This window comes from Terrapene carolina, unplaced genomic scaffold (assembly GCF_002925995.2).
Source record: "Terrapene carolina triunguis isolate 2854851 unplaced genomic scaffold, T_m_triunguis-2.0 Scaffold33452, whole genome shotgun sequence".
NCBI lineage: Eukaryota > Metazoa > Chordata > Testudines > Emydidae > Terrapene > Terrapene triunguis.
The window spans coordinates 120,362-139,632 of NW_020697803.1; the positions used below are offsets into that span (position 1 = coordinate 120,362).

The 19,271-nt window shown below is 47.1% G+C and overlaps 1 protein-coding gene across 1 annotated transcript; it reads right to left on the reverse strand.

Moving 5' to 3' along the window:
- Window positions 1–968: 968 nt before the first annotated feature.
- Window positions 969–19,025, reverse strand: LOC112120189 (butyrophilin subfamily 1 member A1-like). The gene is made up of 7 exons (XM_024219168.1): window positions 18,926–19,025; window positions 17,110–17,454; window positions 13,849–14,130; window positions 11,142–11,272; window positions 4,595–4,610; window positions 3,379–3,411; window positions 969–1,480 (listed from the first exon to the last, which is right to left on the reverse strand). The coding sequence occupies exons 1-7, from the start codon at window positions 19,023–19,025 to the stop codon at window positions 969–971; spliced, it is 1,419 nt and encodes a 472-aa protein (XP_024074936.1).
- Window positions 19,026–19,271: the final 246 nt, after the last annotated feature.

The following is a 19,271-nucleotide window of genomic DNA, read 5'->3' on the forward strand; positions in this document are numbered from 1 at the left end:
TGACGTTTTATAAATCTCTGTCCCTTTTCTTCTCCCTTCTCTGTCATACTGGTCATTTTTACTCACCATTTTTCTAGCACTCATTTCCCATCCCTGTTTATTTCTCTGTGTCTTCCACTCTCCTCTGATCCCTGTCACAGATCATTCCCCCTCATGTTCTTCATTCTTTCCCCGGAGTTTATCCCTTCCCCTCTCGTTGCCTCTGGCTGTTCTCCTCTTCAGAGTGTTTTCCTTGTATATTTAATTTTCACCCTTTCTCCAGGACTCTGTTTATTTTGTTTTACTTTATCTTTTCCTTGTGTTTTCTCTGTTCCCTCTGGTTCAGCCCAGCCTGCCCTCCCCCAACCTGTGACTCTCACAGTGTTGCCAATCCCAGAACTTAGAAATCATGAGTCAGAACCAAAAATCATGAACTTGACCCCACAAAACATGAGGGCTCAAAATAATATATAACGCATCCTGCTTTATCTTCTGATTTTTGAACTCTCCCTGCCCATCCCCCATGCGTGTGACAATTTCAGTGTTACCAGCTCTCCCCTAGTTACAGGTGAAGGTGACTTGGGCCCCTGTGGCAGGAGCTCTGGCTGGGAGACCCCAGTGAGCTCTAATCCCACTGATCTGTATAAAACGCTCCCTGCTGCTGCTGAGCTTCCAGCTTCTCCCCAACCCCCCAAACGCGGATTGATTCATTCTGTGTCCCTGCCACCCCACATCTGCCTGTCCGCAGCCCGGCTGTTAGTTCTGCCCCCTGCCCAGCCCAACATCTGCCCCTCAGGGCCCCTCTGCCCCTCCTGAAGCTACAGGGGTTCTTCCCCCTCCCCTTCCCATCCCTGGGGCTGCAGGGATGGGAAGGATCTTCCCGGGGTCACAGAGATGAGGAGCCAGGGGCTGGGTAGATGGGAGTCCTCCAGAGTCATAAAGACTGGGGTGTGTGAGGCCAGACATGCTAATTTCATGGTCCCCATGTCTCAGGGACACAGTCTGAGCCGGGATCCTGGCCCCACCCGGAGCCAGGGTTGGATTCTCTCCCCAGGGATGGAGCCTGGCGGGAAAGTGAAGATCGGGGCCTCGTCACCAGCATCGATAAATGTCACCTGCCCCCGGTCACAGTCCAGGCAAACCCGGATCCTGCTGGGGGCCCGGCGCTGGGGCAGGGAGGTCACAGGGGACGTGAGAGCCTGGAACTGACCCCCCCACTCCACAGCCCAGATCCCCTCCTCAGGGCTACGACTGATCCATCCCTTCCTCCTCACAGACTCTCTGGCCACCCCCACTGCCCAGTATCCCCCATCCCCCACCTCCACCTCCCAGCAATGTCTCCCCGAGGTGAATCCCTCACAGCCTAGCACACAGGGCTCAGTGTCAAATCTCTCAGGGTTGTCGGGCAGATGCTGTCGTGTGTCTCCCCATCTCACACTTTTCCGATCCTCGGACAAGACAAGCTCTGGATAAGCCGTGTCTGGATCCAGAGTCACGTTCGCTGGGGAGAGAGAGAATCAGAGCATTAGGGGCAGAGCTCAGCCCTGGGGAAGGGTTTGATGGCATCAATGACAGAATCTGCCCCAGCTGGAGAGTGACTCAGGGAATCTTCTTCCTCCAGGATGTACCCATCAGCTCAGATCTCAGCACAGTGCTGAGGGGAGTCATTCCCCTGGCAGTGATGGGTCAGTGAAAGGAACAGTTAGGCCAGGCCTGAGACTCAGAATCTTTCCCCTCCTGCCCCCACTTCTCCCCAGGGAGGGGACTAGAAACTCTGGGAGCCCCAGCAGATGGTACAATTCAGCTCTCTTCCCCCTCCCTATCCTAAATCTCACTGTGACCCAGCTGCCCCTGTGCTGGATTTTGCTATGGGGCCTCCCCACTGCATCCGGCCTGCTCTGAAATGTCACAGCTCGGACCAGGGCCAGCTTTAGGCCGATTTGCCCAATTCCCAGGAATCGGGCCCCGCGCATAAGATGGCCCCACGCCCTGGCCAGAGCTCTGGCCGGAGCGCGGCATGCCCCGTGGCCCCGCAACCCTGGCTGGAGTGCGGCCCAATTCCTGGGGTTGGGGCTTCCCTGCCCCCAGGAATCGGGCCCCGCTCTTGCTAAAGCCGGCCCTGAGCCGGACAGCAACAGGCCACACGGTACCAAGATTGAACATTCACTTCTCAGCAGCAGTCACAGCACAAAAGTACATTAGCATGAGGCAGGGAGCGAGGGGTTAACACAAGGGAAGGGGGTTCATGGTGGAATGAGGCAGAAGCTACAAGTGTGGTGGGGAGCAGGGGCGAATTAGGGTTTTGTGCAGCCCAGGGCCACAGCAAGTGGGGAACCCTCCCCACACCTTCTGCCTGCAGTCCCCCCACCCCCTCGCGCTTCTGCTAGGGAAATGGGGTCGGGGCACAGGGGCTTGCCCTGCTCTGCCCACCTGCATGGCACTACAGCTGGAGAGTAGGGCAAGCCCCCGCGCCCCGGCCCCATACCCCGGCTGGAGTGCTGGGTGGGTGAAGCGGGGCAACCCCGTCAAGTCCCTGAGCCCTGACCCCACTCTCTGGCAGGAGCGCCGGGCAGGCAGAGCAGGTCGGGGTGCAGAGGCACCCATTTTTCATGGGCCCCCCAATTGGCCAGGGCCCCTGGACACAGGCCCCATTGGTCCAGTGGCTAATACACCACTGGGGCGAGGGGGGGGGGTGTAGAATAGGTGGCTGGTGGAAAGAGGGAGAGGGTCATGCTAGTGATGGGGAGGCTAAAGTGATGTCCTGTTTACCAGAGACGGGAGAATGCTGAGATCATGGTGGATGGAGACAGGAGAAAAGAGACAAGCTCACAGCTCTGATCAAAGGAGCTCCCCAGATGTGCATAATGGAGCCAGAAGAGCCCCTGTCTGTGATCAAGGCTCTGTTCCTCTGCTGGAGACTGGAGCAAGGGTCGCACACAGACACAGTCCCTGCTCATCCCATCAGCGTGGGGTCATTGCAGAGCTCCTGGCTTTCTTCAGAGGGGAAAAGATGAAGAAAGAAACAGAGAGAAATTGGAGGTCGGCCATCAGCGCAGGGAGATAAAACAAACTCCCCCTGGAGAAGTGGCTGTGGAGGTGCATGTCCCACTGAATCTGTACAATGAGTGGCAGCTGCTCTCACAGATCTCTGCAGGGCGCAGTGCACATGCAGGCGGTGAAGGGGCAGGAAGAGTAGATGCAATATGCTGTAGATTCAGTATGCTGTGGTAGGACATAGGCACAAACCCTGTCTCACCTTGTGATGCGCCATGAAATGCAGGGTGCTGGGGAGATCTGCCCTGAACTGTCACATCCACTCCCACATTCAAGGAAAAAGAGGCACATTTTGCCTCATGAGAACTGATATTTGGACATTGATAAAATATGATCTTTAATTACCTTCTTCTATAGGTGCCACAGATCTTCTCCACCCTAAAAGCAACCACATGATTAGAGATGAGAGCTGATCTGAACTAGTATTGCATGATTCGATATTGTACAAACTAATACACTGAGGGAAAAAGAAAGTTATAAGTTCATCAGAACCTCCACTGGGTTGCCTGTGTGTCTCTCTCCCAGGGTGGATCTTCACTGCAGAGTTAGCCCAGGATCTTACCTGGCTCTTGCCCCAACCTGTTTATTGCGCAAGCACAAAAACTCTGACTCAGGTTTGGTGGTTCTTTACACCCAGGCTGGCTGGCAAGACTTTGAGTATAGGCTGTAGCCCAGGTACCACTTTAATTCAGGTTGGTTACATGCCCATTTTGCAATGTGGAGGGAGGTTAACCATCTTAGGAGCTGATAGTCCTCCAGTGCCTTCCCACAATTCCTCCCGGGCCATATTTTCTTGGCCATTAGCAACTTTACTACTGTATTGCTTATCAATATTTCAAATTAGCTTTTGGTGTGAAATTCATCCAGTTTAACCTTTCCCCACATTTTATAAAGTTACATTACAAAACAAATCCCCACACCTCCCAAAAGAATTATAATAATAATAAAAAGCAAGCAAACAAAAAAGGTTTCCTATTGCAACAATTTTAAAAATTAAATTTAAAAGCAAACAACTCCACAACAATTAAACAAACTCCCACATGAGACTCCAAAATGGTACAAAAAGTTTTTTTTCCGAGAAAGGATAATAAGACTTACTTATTTCGTTATCTCGTTTGCCTAAAAATTAAAGAGAAATAAATATATATTTTGTTAGACATTTCCCTTTTCTTTTATTTCTCTTTATCATCTATATGACAGTGAAGGCTGAGAGAAATCCACCTCCTCTTCAAGACGTCAGACAAGAGGATCCAGTGGTACCTTCTGATCTTAAACTCTGTGACTTCATGACTCTATTGCTTATCAGTTTTTCAAATTAGCTTTTGGTGTGAAATCTATCCAGTTTAGCACTTCCCCACATTTTACAGAATTACACTAACCCTTCCAAAAAAGAATAATAATAAAAAGCAAGAAAACAAACAAAAAGAGGTTTCATATTGCAACAAAATTGTAAAAGTTAAATTTAAAAGCGAACAACTCCACAACAATTAAACCAGCTCCCACATGAGGATCCCATTAGGTACAAAATACTTCCTGTCAGAGGAAGGATAATGACACTTACCAATTTCTGTATGTAACTTGCCTAAAAATTAAACACAAATACACATATTGTTTGTTTGGAGTTTCCTTTTTCTTATATTTTATTTCTGTTTATCATCGCTACAACAGATAAAACAGAGAGATTATTTTTATTCAGTTGCCTATTAAGGAGGTCAGACTAGACCAGTGGTGCCAAAACTTTTCCTGTTGCCCCCTCCCCCCATTAACAGTAATGGAATCCATGTGTGACCCCTCCTCCCCCCATTACTGCACAGTTGGCTCAGCAGAGGAGCTTGGGCTGAAAGTGGAGCGGGAGGCAGAATTGGGGATGGGGGAGGATCTGGGGCTAGAGGCAGAGCTGGTCTGAGCCCTGGTCTACACTACGAGTTTAGGTCGACTTTAGCAGGGTTAAATCGAATTAAGCCTGGACACGTCCACACGATGAAGCCCTTTCTTTCGACTTAAAGGGCCCTTTAAACCGGTTTCTTTACTCCACCTCCGACGAGGGGATTAGCGCTAAAATCGGCCTTTGCGGGTCGGATTTGGGGTAGTGTGGACGGAATTCGATGTTATTGACCTCCGGGAGCTATCCCACAGTGCTTCATTGTGACCGCTCTGGACAGCACTCTCAACTCAGATGCACTGACCAGGTAGACAGGAAAAGCCCCACGAACTTTTGAATTTCATTTCCTGTTTGCCCAGCGTGGAGAGCACAGCTGACCACGCAGAGCTCATCAGCACAGGTAACCATGATGGAGTCCCAGGATCGCAAAAGAGCTCCAGCATGGACAGAACGGGAGGTACGGGATCTGCTCGCCATATGGGGAGACGAATCAGTGCTAGCTGAACTCCGTAGCAGTAAACGAAATGGCAAAATATTAGAAAAGGTCTCCAAGGCCATGAAGGACAGAGGCCATAACAGGGACGCACAGCAGTGCCGCGTGAAAATTAAGGAGCTAAGGCAAGCCTACCACAAAGCCAGAGAGGCAAACGGAAGGTCTGGGGCAGAGCCGCAAACATGCCGCTTCTATGATGAGCTGCATTCCATTCTAGGGGGTGCAGCCACCACTACCCCAACCGTGTGCTTTGACTCCCTCACTGGAGAAACACGCAACAGGGAAGCGGGTTCGGGGTTCGCGGAAGATGATGACGATGATGAAGACAATGAAGATAGCTCACAGCAAGGAAGCGGAGAAACCGGTTTCCCCAACAGCCAGGATATGTTTATCACCCTGGACCTGGAACCAGTAACCCCCGAACTCACCCAAGGCATGCTCCCAGACCCTGAGGGCACACAAGGGACCTCTGGTGAGTGTACCTTTGTAAATATCACACATGGTTTAAAAGCAAGCGTGTTTAATGATTAATGATTAATTTGCCCTGGCAATCGCGGCCAGTACAGCTACTGGAAAAGTCTGTTAACGTGTATGGGGATGGAGCGGAAATCCTCCAGGGACATCTCCAGAAAGCTCTCCTTCATGTACTCCCAAAGCCTTTGCAAAAGGTTTCTGGGGAGGGCTGCCTTATCCTGTCCGCCATGGTAGGACACTTTACCACGCCAGGCCAGTAGCACGTAGTCTGGAATCGTTGCATAACAAAGCATGGCAGCATATGGTCCTGGTGTTTGCAGGCATGCAGACAACATCCATTCCTTATCTCTCTTTGTTATCCTCAGGAGAGTGATATCATTCACGGTCACCTGGTTGAAATGGGGTGATTTTATTAAGGGGGCATTCAGAGGTGCCCGTTCCTGCTCGGCTGAACAGAAATGTTCCCCGCTGTTAGCCACGCGGTGGGGGGGGAGGGGTAAAGTGATCATCCCAGAGAATTGGGTATGTGTGCGTGGGGGGGGGGGTAGTTGGGTTTGTGCTGCATGTTAACACAGAAACCCCAGCCCCTCCTTTTACATTGCAAACCCATTTTAAATGGCCAACCCAACGGGTGCTTGGTATGGGAAATGAGGGCGCTGCTGTTTGAAACCATTCCCACGTTATGAAGGTTAAAAAAGCCAAAAGACTGTGGCTTACCATGGCTGCCTGCAAGCCGAAATCTGTTGCCTGGCACTGCGTGAGTGATGTCTCACACCAAACCAGCAGGCCCTCCATATAAGAGGAAAAATGCGACCTTGTAATGAAAGCACATGTGCTGTGTAATGTGAACAGCAAAATTTAACGTGAAAGAGTGTACCCATTGTTCTCTAAAATGTGTCTTTTTTAACCACCTCTCCCTTCTCCTCCACCAGCTGCAAATGTTTCTCCTTCGCAGAGGCTAGCAAAGATTAGAAGGAGAAAATGGCAGACTCGGGATGATACGTTCACGGAGCTCCAGATGTCCTCCCACGCTGAAAGAGCACAGCAGAATGCGTGGAGGCAGTCAATGTCAGACTACAGAAAAGCACAATATGAACAAGAGGAGAGGTGGCGGGCTGAATCGCGGGATGAACAGAGCAAGTGGCGGGCTGAAGATGATAGGTGGCATCAGCTTGCAGACAGAAGGCAAGAGTCGATGCTCTGGCTGCTGGAGCATCAAACTGATATGCTCCAGCGTATGGTTGAGCTGCAGGAAAGGCAGCAGGAGCACAGACCGCCGCTACAGCCCCTGTGTAACCAACAGCCCTCCTCCCCAAGTCCCATTGCCTCCTCACCCAGACGCCCAAGAACATGGTGGGGGGGCCTCCGGCCACCCAGTCACTCCACCCCAGATGATTGCCCGCGCATCGGAAGGCTGGCCTTCAATAAGCGTTAAAGTTTTAAAGTTTTAAACTTCAGTGTGTCCTTTTCCTTCCCTCCTCCCCCACCCATTTCGGGTTACCTTGGCAATTATCCCCCTAGTTGTGTGATGAATTAATAAAGAATGCATGAATTTGAAGTAACAATGACTTTATTGCCTCTGCAAGCGGTGCTTGAAGGGGGGAGGGAAGGGTGGGGTGGTTGGTTTACAGGGAAGTAGAGTGAACTGGGTCGGGGGGGCGGAGGGTTCATCAAGGAGAAACAAACAGAAGTTTCACACCGTAGCCTGGCCAGTCAGAAAACTCGTTTTCAAAGCTTCTCTGATGCGCACCGTGCCCTGCTGTACTCTTCTAACCGCCCTGATGTCTGGCTGCGCGTAATCAGCGGCCAGGCGATTTGCCTCAACCTTCCACCCCGCCATAAATGTCTCCCTCTTACTCTCACAGATATTGTGGAGCGCACAGCAAGCAGCAATAACAATGGGGATATTCTTTTCGCTGAGGTCTGAGCGAGTCAGTAAGCTGCGCCAGCGCGCTTTTAAACGTCCAAATTCACATTCCACCACCATTCGGCACTTGCTCAGCCTATAGTTGAAAAGGTCCTGACTACTGTCCAGGCTGCCTGTGTACGGCTTCATGAGCCATGGCATTAAGGGGTAGGCTGGGTCCCCAAGGATCACGATAGGCATTTCAACATCCCCAACAGTTATTTTCTGGTCCGGGAAGAAAGTCCCTTCCTCCAGCTTTTGAAACAGACCAGAGTGCCTGAAGACGCGAGCATCATGTACCTTTCCTGGCCATCCCACGTTGATGTTGGTGAAACGTCCCTTGTGATCCACCAGGGCTTGCAGCACCATGGAAAAGTACCCCTTGCGGTTTATGTACTCGGTGGCTTGGTGCTCCGGTGCCAAGATAGGGATATGGATTCCATCTATCGCCCCACCACAGTTTGGGAATCACATTGCAGCAAAGCCATCCACTATGGCCTGCACGTTTCCCAGAGTCACTACCCTTGATATCACCAGGTCTTTGATTGCCCTGGCAACTTGGATCTCTGCAGCCCCCACAGTACATTTGCCCACTCCAAATTGATTCCCGACTGACCGGTAGCTGTCTGGCGTTGCAAGCTTCCACAGGGCTATCACCACTCGCTTCTCAACTGTGAGGGCTGCTCTCATCCTGGTATTCTGGTGCTTCAGGGCAGGGGAAAGCAAGTCACAAAGTTCCATGAAAGTGCCCTTACGCATGCGAAAGTTTCGCAGCCACTGGGAATCGTCCCAGACCTGCAACACTATGCGGTCCCACCAGTCTGTGCTTGTTTCCCGGGCCCAGAATCGGCATTCCACGGCATGAACCTGCCTCAGTAACACCATGATTTGCACATTGCTGGGACCCATACCTTGTGTGAGGGCTGTGTCCATGTCAATTTCCTCATCACTCTCGTCGCCACGCTGCAATCGCCTCATCGGCTGGTCCTGGTTTTGCTTTGGCATGTCCTGGCTCTGCATATACTCCAGGACAATGCGCGTGGTGTTCATAGTGCTCATAATTGCCGCGGTGATCTGAGCGGGCTCCATGATCCCAGTGCTATGGCGTCTGGTCTGAAAAAAGGCACGAAACTGATGGAGGGACGGAGGGGCGACTGACGACATGGCGTACAAGTACAGGGAATTAAAATCAACAAAGGTGGCTGTGCATCAGGGAGAAACACAAACAACTGTCACACAGAATGGCCCCCCCAAAGATTGAACTCAAAACCCTGGGTTTAGCGGGCCGTTGATTTCACGGAGGGAGGGGGAAGCAAATGAATACATCTATTTTTTACATCTTAAGCTGGCAGCAGACGGTGCAGCATGACTGATAGCCCTCGGCATCTTCTGGGTGCTTGGCAGAAGATACTGTACTACGACTGCTAGCCATCATCGTCAAGACGGTTCAATCGGACTGCCGGCAGGACTGAGTCTCCAGGAGACAAAGCATGTCTGCCCAGGTGCCTCTGATTGAACTGGAATACGACGATGACGGATATCAATCTTAATACACCATCTACTGCCAAAAGGCAAGGGGCTGCTGCTGTGTAGCAATGCAGCCCCACGTCTGCCAGCACCCAGATAGCCGATGAAGGCTACCTGTCATACTGCACCGTCTACTGCCAAAAGGCAATTAGCTGCTGCTGTGTAGCAATGCAGTACCACGTCTGCCGGCACCCAGATGACATATGGTGACGGTGAGCTGAGCTGAGCTGAGTGGGCTCCATGCTTGCCGTGGTATGTTGTCTGCACAGGTAACCCAGGTAAAAAGACGCGAATCGATCGTCTGCCGTTGCTCTGATGGAGGGGGAGGTGCCTGATGGCATGTACCCAGAACCCCCCGCGACACTGTTTTGCATCATCAGGCATTGGGATCTCAACCCAGAATTCCAATGGGCGGCGGAGACTGCGGGAACTGTGGGATAGCTACCCACAGTGCAACGCTCTGGAAGTCGACTCTAGCCTCGGTACTGTGGACGCGGTCCGCCGGCTTCATGCACTTAGAGCATTTTATGTGGGGACACACACAATCGACTGTATAAAACCGATATCTATAAAACCAACTTCTATAAATTCGACCTAATTTCGTAGTGTAGACATACCCTGAGAGTGGAGAGGGAATGAGGGCAGAGCTGGGCTGGGGGTGGAGCAGGGGGTGGAGTGAAGCTGCTTCCAGGACCGGAGCTGGGGAGGGAGCAGAGTGGGGCTGGATTGCGCTCCCTCCTTTCTCTGTGTAGAGGCTGTCCAAGGCCCTGCTCTGCATCTCCCCCCCAAACATTCCTCCACATACCCCTAGGGGGCCCGCCTCACTGTTTGGGGACCATGGGACTAGAGGATCCGGTCATCCCTTCTGGTCTTAAACTCTGTGACTCGATGACTATTGCTTATCAGTTTTTCAAATTAGCTTTTGGTGGGAAATTCATCCAGTTTAGTCATTTCCCACATTTTGTAAAGTTACATTACAAAACAAACCCCTATACACCCTCCCAAAAGATGATAAAAATATGAAAAAAGCATGCTAGCAAACAAATGAAAAAAGGTTTCCTACTGCAACAGTTTTAAAAGTTAAATAAATAAATAAATAAAACTCTATCACAATTAAACAAACTGCCACATGAGACTCCAGAATGGTACAAAATGTTTCTTTTCAGAGGAAGGATAATGACACTTACTTATTTCGTTATCTCGTTTGTCTAAAAATTAAAGAGAAATAAATATATATTTTGTTAGGCATTTCCCTTTTCTTATGTTTTATTTCTCCTTATCATCTATATGACAGTGAAGGCTGAGAGAAATCAACCTCCTCCTCAGGACGTCAGATGAGAGGATCCAGTAGTACCTTCTGATCTTAAACTCTGTGACTCCATGACTCAATTGCTCATCAGTTTTTCAAATTAACTTTTGGTGTGAAATCTGTCCAGTTTAGCACTTCCCCACATTTTACAGAATTACACTAACCCCTCCAAAAAAAGAATAGTAATAAAAAGCAAGAAAACAAACAAAAAGAGGAACATATAGAGGAAACTGAGGCAAACATAGAATTAATAAAAAATGGTGCAGAAAATTCCCACTTCATCACACCTTCATTGACAAGCCAGACATCTATAGATTCTTCTGAAAGACTCTGAGACTGAGGGCAGGTCTGCACTGAAAACTGCCCGGCACACACACACATCTCTGCCCCCACCCTCTATCAATAAATTCACATGAATTCTTCTTTATTTAGGACAAGATCAGCAGGTCTCATGTTCTTTTAATATTAAATTCCAAAATTCCTCTTATTTATTTATTAGAATAAAACCTTTATATACAGTATATTTCTCCCTCTGATATTTACCTTTTATTTTAAAGAGATAAACAGTGAGTCCAATGAAACCAAACAAAACCACCAGAATCACACTGAGAGCCACCATCCAGGAATTCACCCTTGGGAAAAATGGATCTGAAAAAAACCACACCAAGAGCTTGCCTTTGTTTGGAAGTGGTGATGAAAATCAGATGCTTTTATTCCATACAAGTACATAAATAGTACCCAGCAGGATTTCTCTGAGATAAGAGTGAAAGAATGGCCATGTCTACACTTCATAAAATACCAGAAACTGATTTTAAAAATGGCTCCAATCAACACAGTTTTAACACTGATTTATCCTGGAAAAAACAGGCCTGATTTGAGGCATTGCTATTCAGAGAGCCATAGAATTCAGGGGCAAATTCTCTGCTTATAAAACCACACTGATTTCAATAGAGTAACACCAGCAAAGAATTTAATCCTTAGTGTTCAGCAACATTCAGAAATTGTCAGATCAATTCGAATATTTTTGAAAAATCCACTATTACCCTCCAAATATTTGAAGGAATCATAATCACAATTTCTCCAAACAATTCTGTATCAAACTAATTATTCTTAATTTACTGTTGTTTTGTTCACAGTGTTTCAGACATCCACCCAGGATGGAATTTTGGAAATGTACCTAAAGCTTTCTCTGCACAGGGTTTGTGCTCTGATACAGTGAAACTGGAGCAACCCTCTTATGTGGCCATTCTTAAATTGGTTCAAGAGTTGACAACATATGGGGGTTGCACCAATATGAATAAATTGATGCACAAAACCTTAAATCATAAATTGGCTTAAGAGTGCCCTACCTCCATTTAGCTGAAGTTGGTAAGGAATTGACTGGAGCTAAATCTATAAAGGGCCCCCTGAAACTGATATGAGTGTTCACCCAAGCAAGTGTCATCAATTAACTAAATAATCAGTGCAACTTTTGTGTGTAGACAAGGGTAAAATGAGTCCCTTTGTGGATCCAGACCAAAGTGACTTAAGGAGCACAAGTCCCACTGAAAGTCAGTAGAAAGAACAACACATGACTCAGGTGACATTTCACACAAGTAATGAACAAAAGTTGGGGGATCGAGAAGACCACAAAGAAGCCACAGTACAGAATTTACCATATTCAAAAACATCATTAAGGTGGAGTTAAGGTTGCACGAACATACTGTGTCAGTGGATTGCATGAAAGTTTCTTATCAAAAGGTTGGAAGTTTGTGTCTGTACGTGTGTGCATGCTAGAATATTCGGAAAGTCAGACTTAACATTAAATTTACATGTGTGATGTTGTGCAGTCTATATGATTTTATAAAAACATGATAATAAGTGAATATAATGTAACTGGAATAGTTTTATAAAAACATAAGTAAATATAATGTAACTGGAATATGCTTCATGCAAAAGGTCTCTTGTAAGGTATCATTACAAAGCTTATAATCTACTGAGTGTGATCATACTATTTGTATAAATGTACCACTCTTGTATCTAAAACTAGAAATATAAAATGTAACTCTGAGGGCCTATTGTAATTATGGAAAGTGTGGGCCATTAATGGTGGTTTGGAATCTTGATGATTCCCATTAACCAGGACCATTGTCTGCAGATGGCTGTGTTTTACCTGTGAGTCTTCCTGTATGTGTGTGCTGGCAAGTGGGCAATGAAGTCTTGCAGTGACATGTGATCATGTCACCTGAACTGGAATCCAACTTTAACCTAGTGCTTTTCCGGTGGGGGAGGGGGAAACCCAGAGGGATAAAGGGTTCCCGCCTTATGCAAAAGATATATAAAGAGGCGGAAGAGAACAGAGAAGTAAGAGGAGCCATCATGAAGAATCCCCTAGCTACCACCTGAGCTGGAACAAGAGCTGTACCAGGGGAAAGAATTGTGCCCAGGCCTGGAAGGTGTCCAGTCTGAGAAAACAACTTACTGAAGCATCTCTGAGGGTGAGATTATCTGTATTCAGTTTAAATAGACTTAGATTTGTGCATTTTATTTTATTTTGCTTGGTGACTTACTTTGTTCTGTCTGTTACTATTTGGAACCACTTAAATCCTACTTTCTGTATTTAATAATATCACTTTACTTATTAGTTAACTCAGAGTATGTATTAATACCTGGGGGAGCAAACAACTGTGCATATCTCTCTATCAGTGTTATAGAGGGCGAACAATTTATGAGTTTACCCTGTATAAGCGTTATACAGGGTAAAATGGATTTATCTGGGTTTAGACCTCATTGGGAGTTGAGCATCTGAGTGCTAAAGACAAGCACACTTTTGTGAGCTGTTTTCGGGTAAACCTGCAGCTCTGGGACAAGTGATTCAGACCCTGGGTCTGTGTTGGAGCAGACGGGAGTGTCTGGCTCAGCAAGACAGGGTGCTGGAGTCCTGAGCTGGCAGGGAAAACAGGAATAGAAGTAGTCTTGGCCCATCGGGTGGCAGCTCCCAAGGGGGTTTCTGTGATCCAACCCGTCACAACATGAAACCCAAAACTTGGATAGACTGAATACTCACAATGAAGGGAATCAAATTGCTTAAGCTGTGACCCTGTAAAGATACCAGCCTCCCATCTTCTGTGTTTGTATGTGGATTGTGAAATATCCACCACAGACGTTTCAGTTCTTTGTTTTCCTATGTTTTGTTTTGTTTCTGGTGGTGGTGAGTTCAGTGTGGGATTTGGATGGTAACTGACCTGCTATATAAACTGCTGATTCCTTTTCTTGATTGAGAAAGGTGTTCCTGATGCAACAGGACAAGTTTTGGTTTGCATGTTCTGTTACAATGATCGCAGTTTCTGTTTCAAACAGGCCATTATTCCCTCGGGATTTTGTTTCAGAGAGTGATGGTAAATGTCGTCCACTGAGATCTTTCCACAGCACCTCAGGCTCTGGGTACCAACCAGCTGATCGACAAACCATCCGGATCCCTCCATCCTGATGACCCTCAACAGAGATGAGAGTAGCAGAGCCCAGATCTAAAGGGAAAATGCATAAAGGTGTCAATTCCATGAATTAATTTATAAAGCATAAGCAATGAGGGACAGTTTGTGAATCCCTTACTCACACTAGAAAGCACTTATTCATGGAGATAGTCAGTAGAAGGAATAAATGAATACTGGAATGTCTGAAATCCCAATACTCATGGACACAAAAAACGTAAACAAATATTTAAAATAGTGTCATTGAGTCAGTGGGAGATGTTGTTGTCTCAACACAGGAGCAACTGAGTGCTGAGCACCTTTGCAGATATGACAACGTAGATTCCTGAACTTTTGAAAATCTGATCATTAGTGCATTGGATAGATATATTTATTTTTTAAAAAGTCTAACTGGCTTCATGGTTACAGTGTCAAAGCAGCAGGGGAGAAATGCTCAGTCTCATCTAAAAGTGGTAAATACATAATTTCCCCTCCCCACTGTGACATTATACACTCCATTTTCACCATAGTAATATTATCGTGGTATGATTATGATATAAATATGTTGCATCTTATACAAGATGTGTCATGTAAGGTGTCAATGGAAATGTTATGATTTGCTGAGTATGATTATCCTATTTGTATGTGTAACCCCTTTGGGGTTTAGAGAGCATGGCCTCTTTAAATCTTTTTCCTAAGGGGGAGGTGGAGAGTAAGCAAAAAGGAGGGAAACTCCAGGGGGCAGCGCTGGAGCTCCAAGGAGAGGGGGAGGCAGCCTGCAGGCCCTGGAAAAGTGAAGCAGCAGAGAGAACCTGCCTGAAGCCTGGGAAGGACAGGGCCGATCAGGGACACCCCAGGACAGGAGCCAGGAGGAGCACTGTGCCAGGGAGATATCACCCGAGAAGGACAGGCCAGAGCTGGACCCAGTATTACTGCTGCCCAGAGCTGCATGGTGCTGTGAGTACTGGAGCTTGGGAGTCTGCATTGGGAACAAGGAGGGAGGCTGTAGCTAGTTAAGTGGGGAGGTGGTCGCTCTGGGTGGCTTTGCAGAGAGCGGCAGAAGAGGGCACTGGAGGGGTTTGTTGGGGGAAAGTTCACTGGCACCGAAGACGACCAGGAGCACCCAAGACTCACCACCGGACTGGAACTTTGCTCAGGACTTCTGAACTCTGTGTGCAGACACATTGCTCAGTGTCTGCCCTTCCAGACTGTGCTACCACTGGGCCCGTGGGGCCTAGGCTTGGATGCAGCCCTGTTTTACTGCTCCCCCTATATTTCCCCTTGTTGTTTTTCTCCTCTCATCCCTCTGTAAATAAATATTTCCCTTGTTATATCCATGGTACTTTTCCCGTGGGTGGGTGTGTTCACTCTGGGGGGTTTGGAACAGGTGCCCCTGGGGTGGAAGGGATTTCTCCTGCTGCATTCCTGCGCATGCCTTCTCTTGGCCAGAGCTGCCTGCAGAGCAGACTCCATCTTGGCCATGAGGGTGCTAAAGTTACATATGCATGTATCCTTTTTGTATCTGGAGTTATGACTATTGACTATGTATCTATATTTCAAATGTGCTTGTCCCGGGTAACACCCACAACTAGTCAGGTACAACAGTGAAGAAGCTAGACAACGCTAATGGCCAATCAGCAAAAACAATGGGCTATGGAAAAGTCTTGTCCTCACCAGGGGACACTTCAGACAGCCTATGGATAATGGCTGCCATGACTCATCAAGCATGCAGGGGCATGTGACTAGATCACATGATACTGAACTCCGTTTTGGTACCTGTATTTTTCCACAAACTGGGCTGGGAAGCGGGCTTGGAACAAAGGGGTTCCCACCATATGGAAGAAACTATAAAAGGGGGAAATGACATCACCAACAGGCCTCACTTTCCCCACAACCCAACATCTGGATATACCTCTGGAAGAGCACAGACTTTGAACTGGGGAAGTGCTGGTCCCAGGTGGGAAAGAAGGAAACCTGCCTGTGTGTGAAACATCTATAAACTGCTCATATTATCTAACAGGGTGAGACACTGTTTGATTCAAATCCTGTGTAGTATATTAGGCTTAGATTATGCTAAGTAATCTGCTTTGGTCTGTTTGCTATCACTTATATTCACTTAAAATCTCTATCTTTCTGTCATTAATAAATCTATTTTATATTTTTTACCTAAAACAGTGTGGTTTGAGTGAAGTGTTGGGGGAAAATCTCAGCTCAGTTAACAAAGGTTTTGTGCATATTCCTCTCCACATCGAGGGAGGGGCGAATTGGGTAATTGTAATAATCTTTACTGGTCAGGCTTTTGACCAGGGCAGGACGGTACAGCTCCAGGGTCCTAGGTTGGGCAGCTGGGGGGGGGGGGGGGGGGCTTTGGCTGAAGCCTCGCTATTGTTGGTTCATGAGTGCCTGGACAGATGCATTCATGAATACAGCTGGGTGTGGTCCCTGCCTGTGGATGCTGGTGTGAGTGCAAGTGTGGAGGGCTTTGCAGCTTGTCACAACATCACAGTGCAAGAGGGAACCCAGATTGGTGAGACAGAGGGCTCTGCTGTACCCCAGTTCCAAGTGGCACCCCGGGGAGAACCCATCACACCCACGACAATCATCACCATTATACAGTCTCAGCAAATAAAAACACTGCATTTGATTTTAACTACACCCCGAAGCAACAACCAACAGTGAACCGATGAGAATGCCATAAAAGTCTGGCATTCGCACCTTAGCCACACATCCTAGAAATGACTGCAGAGCAACTGGAAGGCCACATTTGTGCATAAGTCCTTTTCCTCTTAACTAAAGACTACTTTGGGGGCAATTAATATTGGGCAAGAAAGTGCCTTGGCCATCCTGAAATGTTTTTAGTAACATGTTGGGAAAGTTTCCAGCATATTTTCTCTAGTATGAAAGTGGCTGTTTGCTGAAAGTTAGATACACTGTGTTATTGTAAAATATTTCACAAGCAGGGAGTTACAGTTGTTATAATAGGAAAGAACAAAGCCTGCAAACTGCACAAAGTTAAAACTGTCACAAGCCTCTGACCTGCTACCCGCAGTTCCAATACGGTTTCTTCATAAAAAGTATCATCTTGAACAAAGCAGTGGTATTGTCCTTCATCAGAGCGTCTGATATTGAGAATCCTCAAGGAAACATTCCCATCTGTGAGTCCGGCTTTCAAAAGCTCTGTCCTTCCCTGATACTGTGGCATCTGCCCATCATACTGATCCTTCCCACGATACAGGTGCACAATGGATAAATACTCAGATCGGAACCATCTCACCTCCATGTTTGCAGCGCTCATCCTGGGGGACAGGTGACAGGGTAACACAGCTTCCTGACCCAGGATGGCAGTGACAGGGTCATGGGGTCCAATCACTGTGAACTGTGCTGGAAAATGCACCAGGACAATAACAACAAAAAGCAGCTCAGAGGAAAGTGGGAATTTGATATGAAGGACACATCCAACAGGTTCCATTTCAGACAAACTTTCCAAAAAGTTCAGGCAGAGGCAGACACTTGACATGGAACATTTCAGCCTGAATGTTTGAGAGAGAGCAGCGCTCATGGGCAGCAGGACTGGGGCTCTGTTAGAAGAACACTCAGCCTCAGTGTATGGCACAGGCACACAGCACTGAGATGGGGCGTGGAGCTGATAACAGGCAAGTTTGGTGCATGGCTCAGGCACAGAGCACTGGGCACAGTGGGGAGGTGAGAATTGGTACAGGCACGCAGTGCTGACACGGGGTGGGAAGCTGAAGACAGCTGTATTCAGTCCATGTCACAGTCACACATCAGAGAAACTGAGGCAGAGAACTGGGAATGGACGTGCTCAGTGTATAATTGAGACAAACACTATTCAACAGCCTGTTTTTGTAAGTGCTCTCAAATTGACACGCTTACCAACATTGCCATGAAATTTGCTGGGCCTCACCGGGAATAAGGGTAGGGTTGTTGGGCCACATTTGGTGTTGTTCCTGAGACATAGCCATATTGCTAGAGCCAATTTTTGGACTATTATGGTTCAATACTTCACATGCTCAAGAGACCAAATAACCAAACTTAGCGAAAATTATTGCCTAAAGACAAAACAGTAAACTACAAAAAGGAGACATCTGTACCCGCCTCCTGTAAAGCAATTTTTATCTTGCAGTGTGCTGACCTTACACACAAGGTGTGCTTGGAAAATACACCCTAAACCAACTTATACTTATACCGTGGCTGTTTACAAGTGAGAAAGCACTTTAAACATCACCTAAGATCCAGCCCACCAGTTTCTTAACTTCTTGTTCTGTACCTTCCTTAACCCTGTTTTGGATACCAAGTTCCAAACCAGGTGGGTGTAGAGGTACATCCCAACCAGTGCGAGGACACACCTTTCATGGCTTTGCTAGGCTTCCTATTTTCTATTGTGAATACTAACTTCAGATTTTAAAGTGTTGTGGGATATTAGATATTGGTGAAGAGAATTGTGGGAAAAGCATAATACATTCAGTTAACTTCCCAACACTCTCTCTCTCTCTCTTTCTCTGTAATGTATATTATAAGACTACCGTGCACATAATGCCTAATCATATGGTGTATACTGCACCTAACATATATGTATTAGCTAACAGGCCCAATTTAAAAAAAGTACGTGTGTGAAGAAACAGACCTGGGCACTATCCCAGAAGCAAATAAAATAACCCAGCAGCAACACAATCAGGGCAAAAAATGAATAATGAAGGTGCTGATCTTGCTGTGTGGTTAAGTTTACACACTGTGAATAGTTACATTGACTTTGAGTGGAGCATGTTGTTAAGACACTTCAGGGGCCTAAATAAATCCTCTAAGAAACAGCAGACACAGGGCGGATTCCTACCTGATTCCATCCTGTGAACATAACAAATAAGGAAGAAAACAATAAAACCAGGGAGAGGGGAGCTGGCTCTGGAGCTGTGGCAGAATGAGAGAATCTTCATCTTCACTGTAACTTGATCTAGACAACAGGAAGGAGGAGAAAAAAAACTCATCATAGTGAGCATAACACTGAGTAACATTAAATCACTAAAGTCAAAATTAAAGAGGCCACATTAAATAAAAAAGGGACAAATGCATTGTTAAGTGAACTCTTTCATGTTATGGAGTGAGAACAGCCATTCAATTACAGTTGAAAATGTGTTTCCTTTACAACTCTGATTTTGTCCAATCTCTACAAAATCCACATT

Coding starts and splice junctions, on each gene's coding strand:
- LOC112120189 (XM_024219168.1), bottom strand. CDS start 19,025: ATGAAGATTCTCTCATTCTGCCACAGCTCCAGAGCCAGCTCCCCTCTC. Junction 17,455..18,925: donor TGTTCACAGGATGGAATCAG/GTAGGAATCCGC, acceptor TGCATTTTCCAG/CACAGTTCACAGTGATTGGA. Junction 1,481..3,378: donor TGTGGCACCTATAGAAGAAG/GTAATTAAAGAT, acceptor CTCTCTCCCCAG/CGAACGTGACTCTGGATCCA.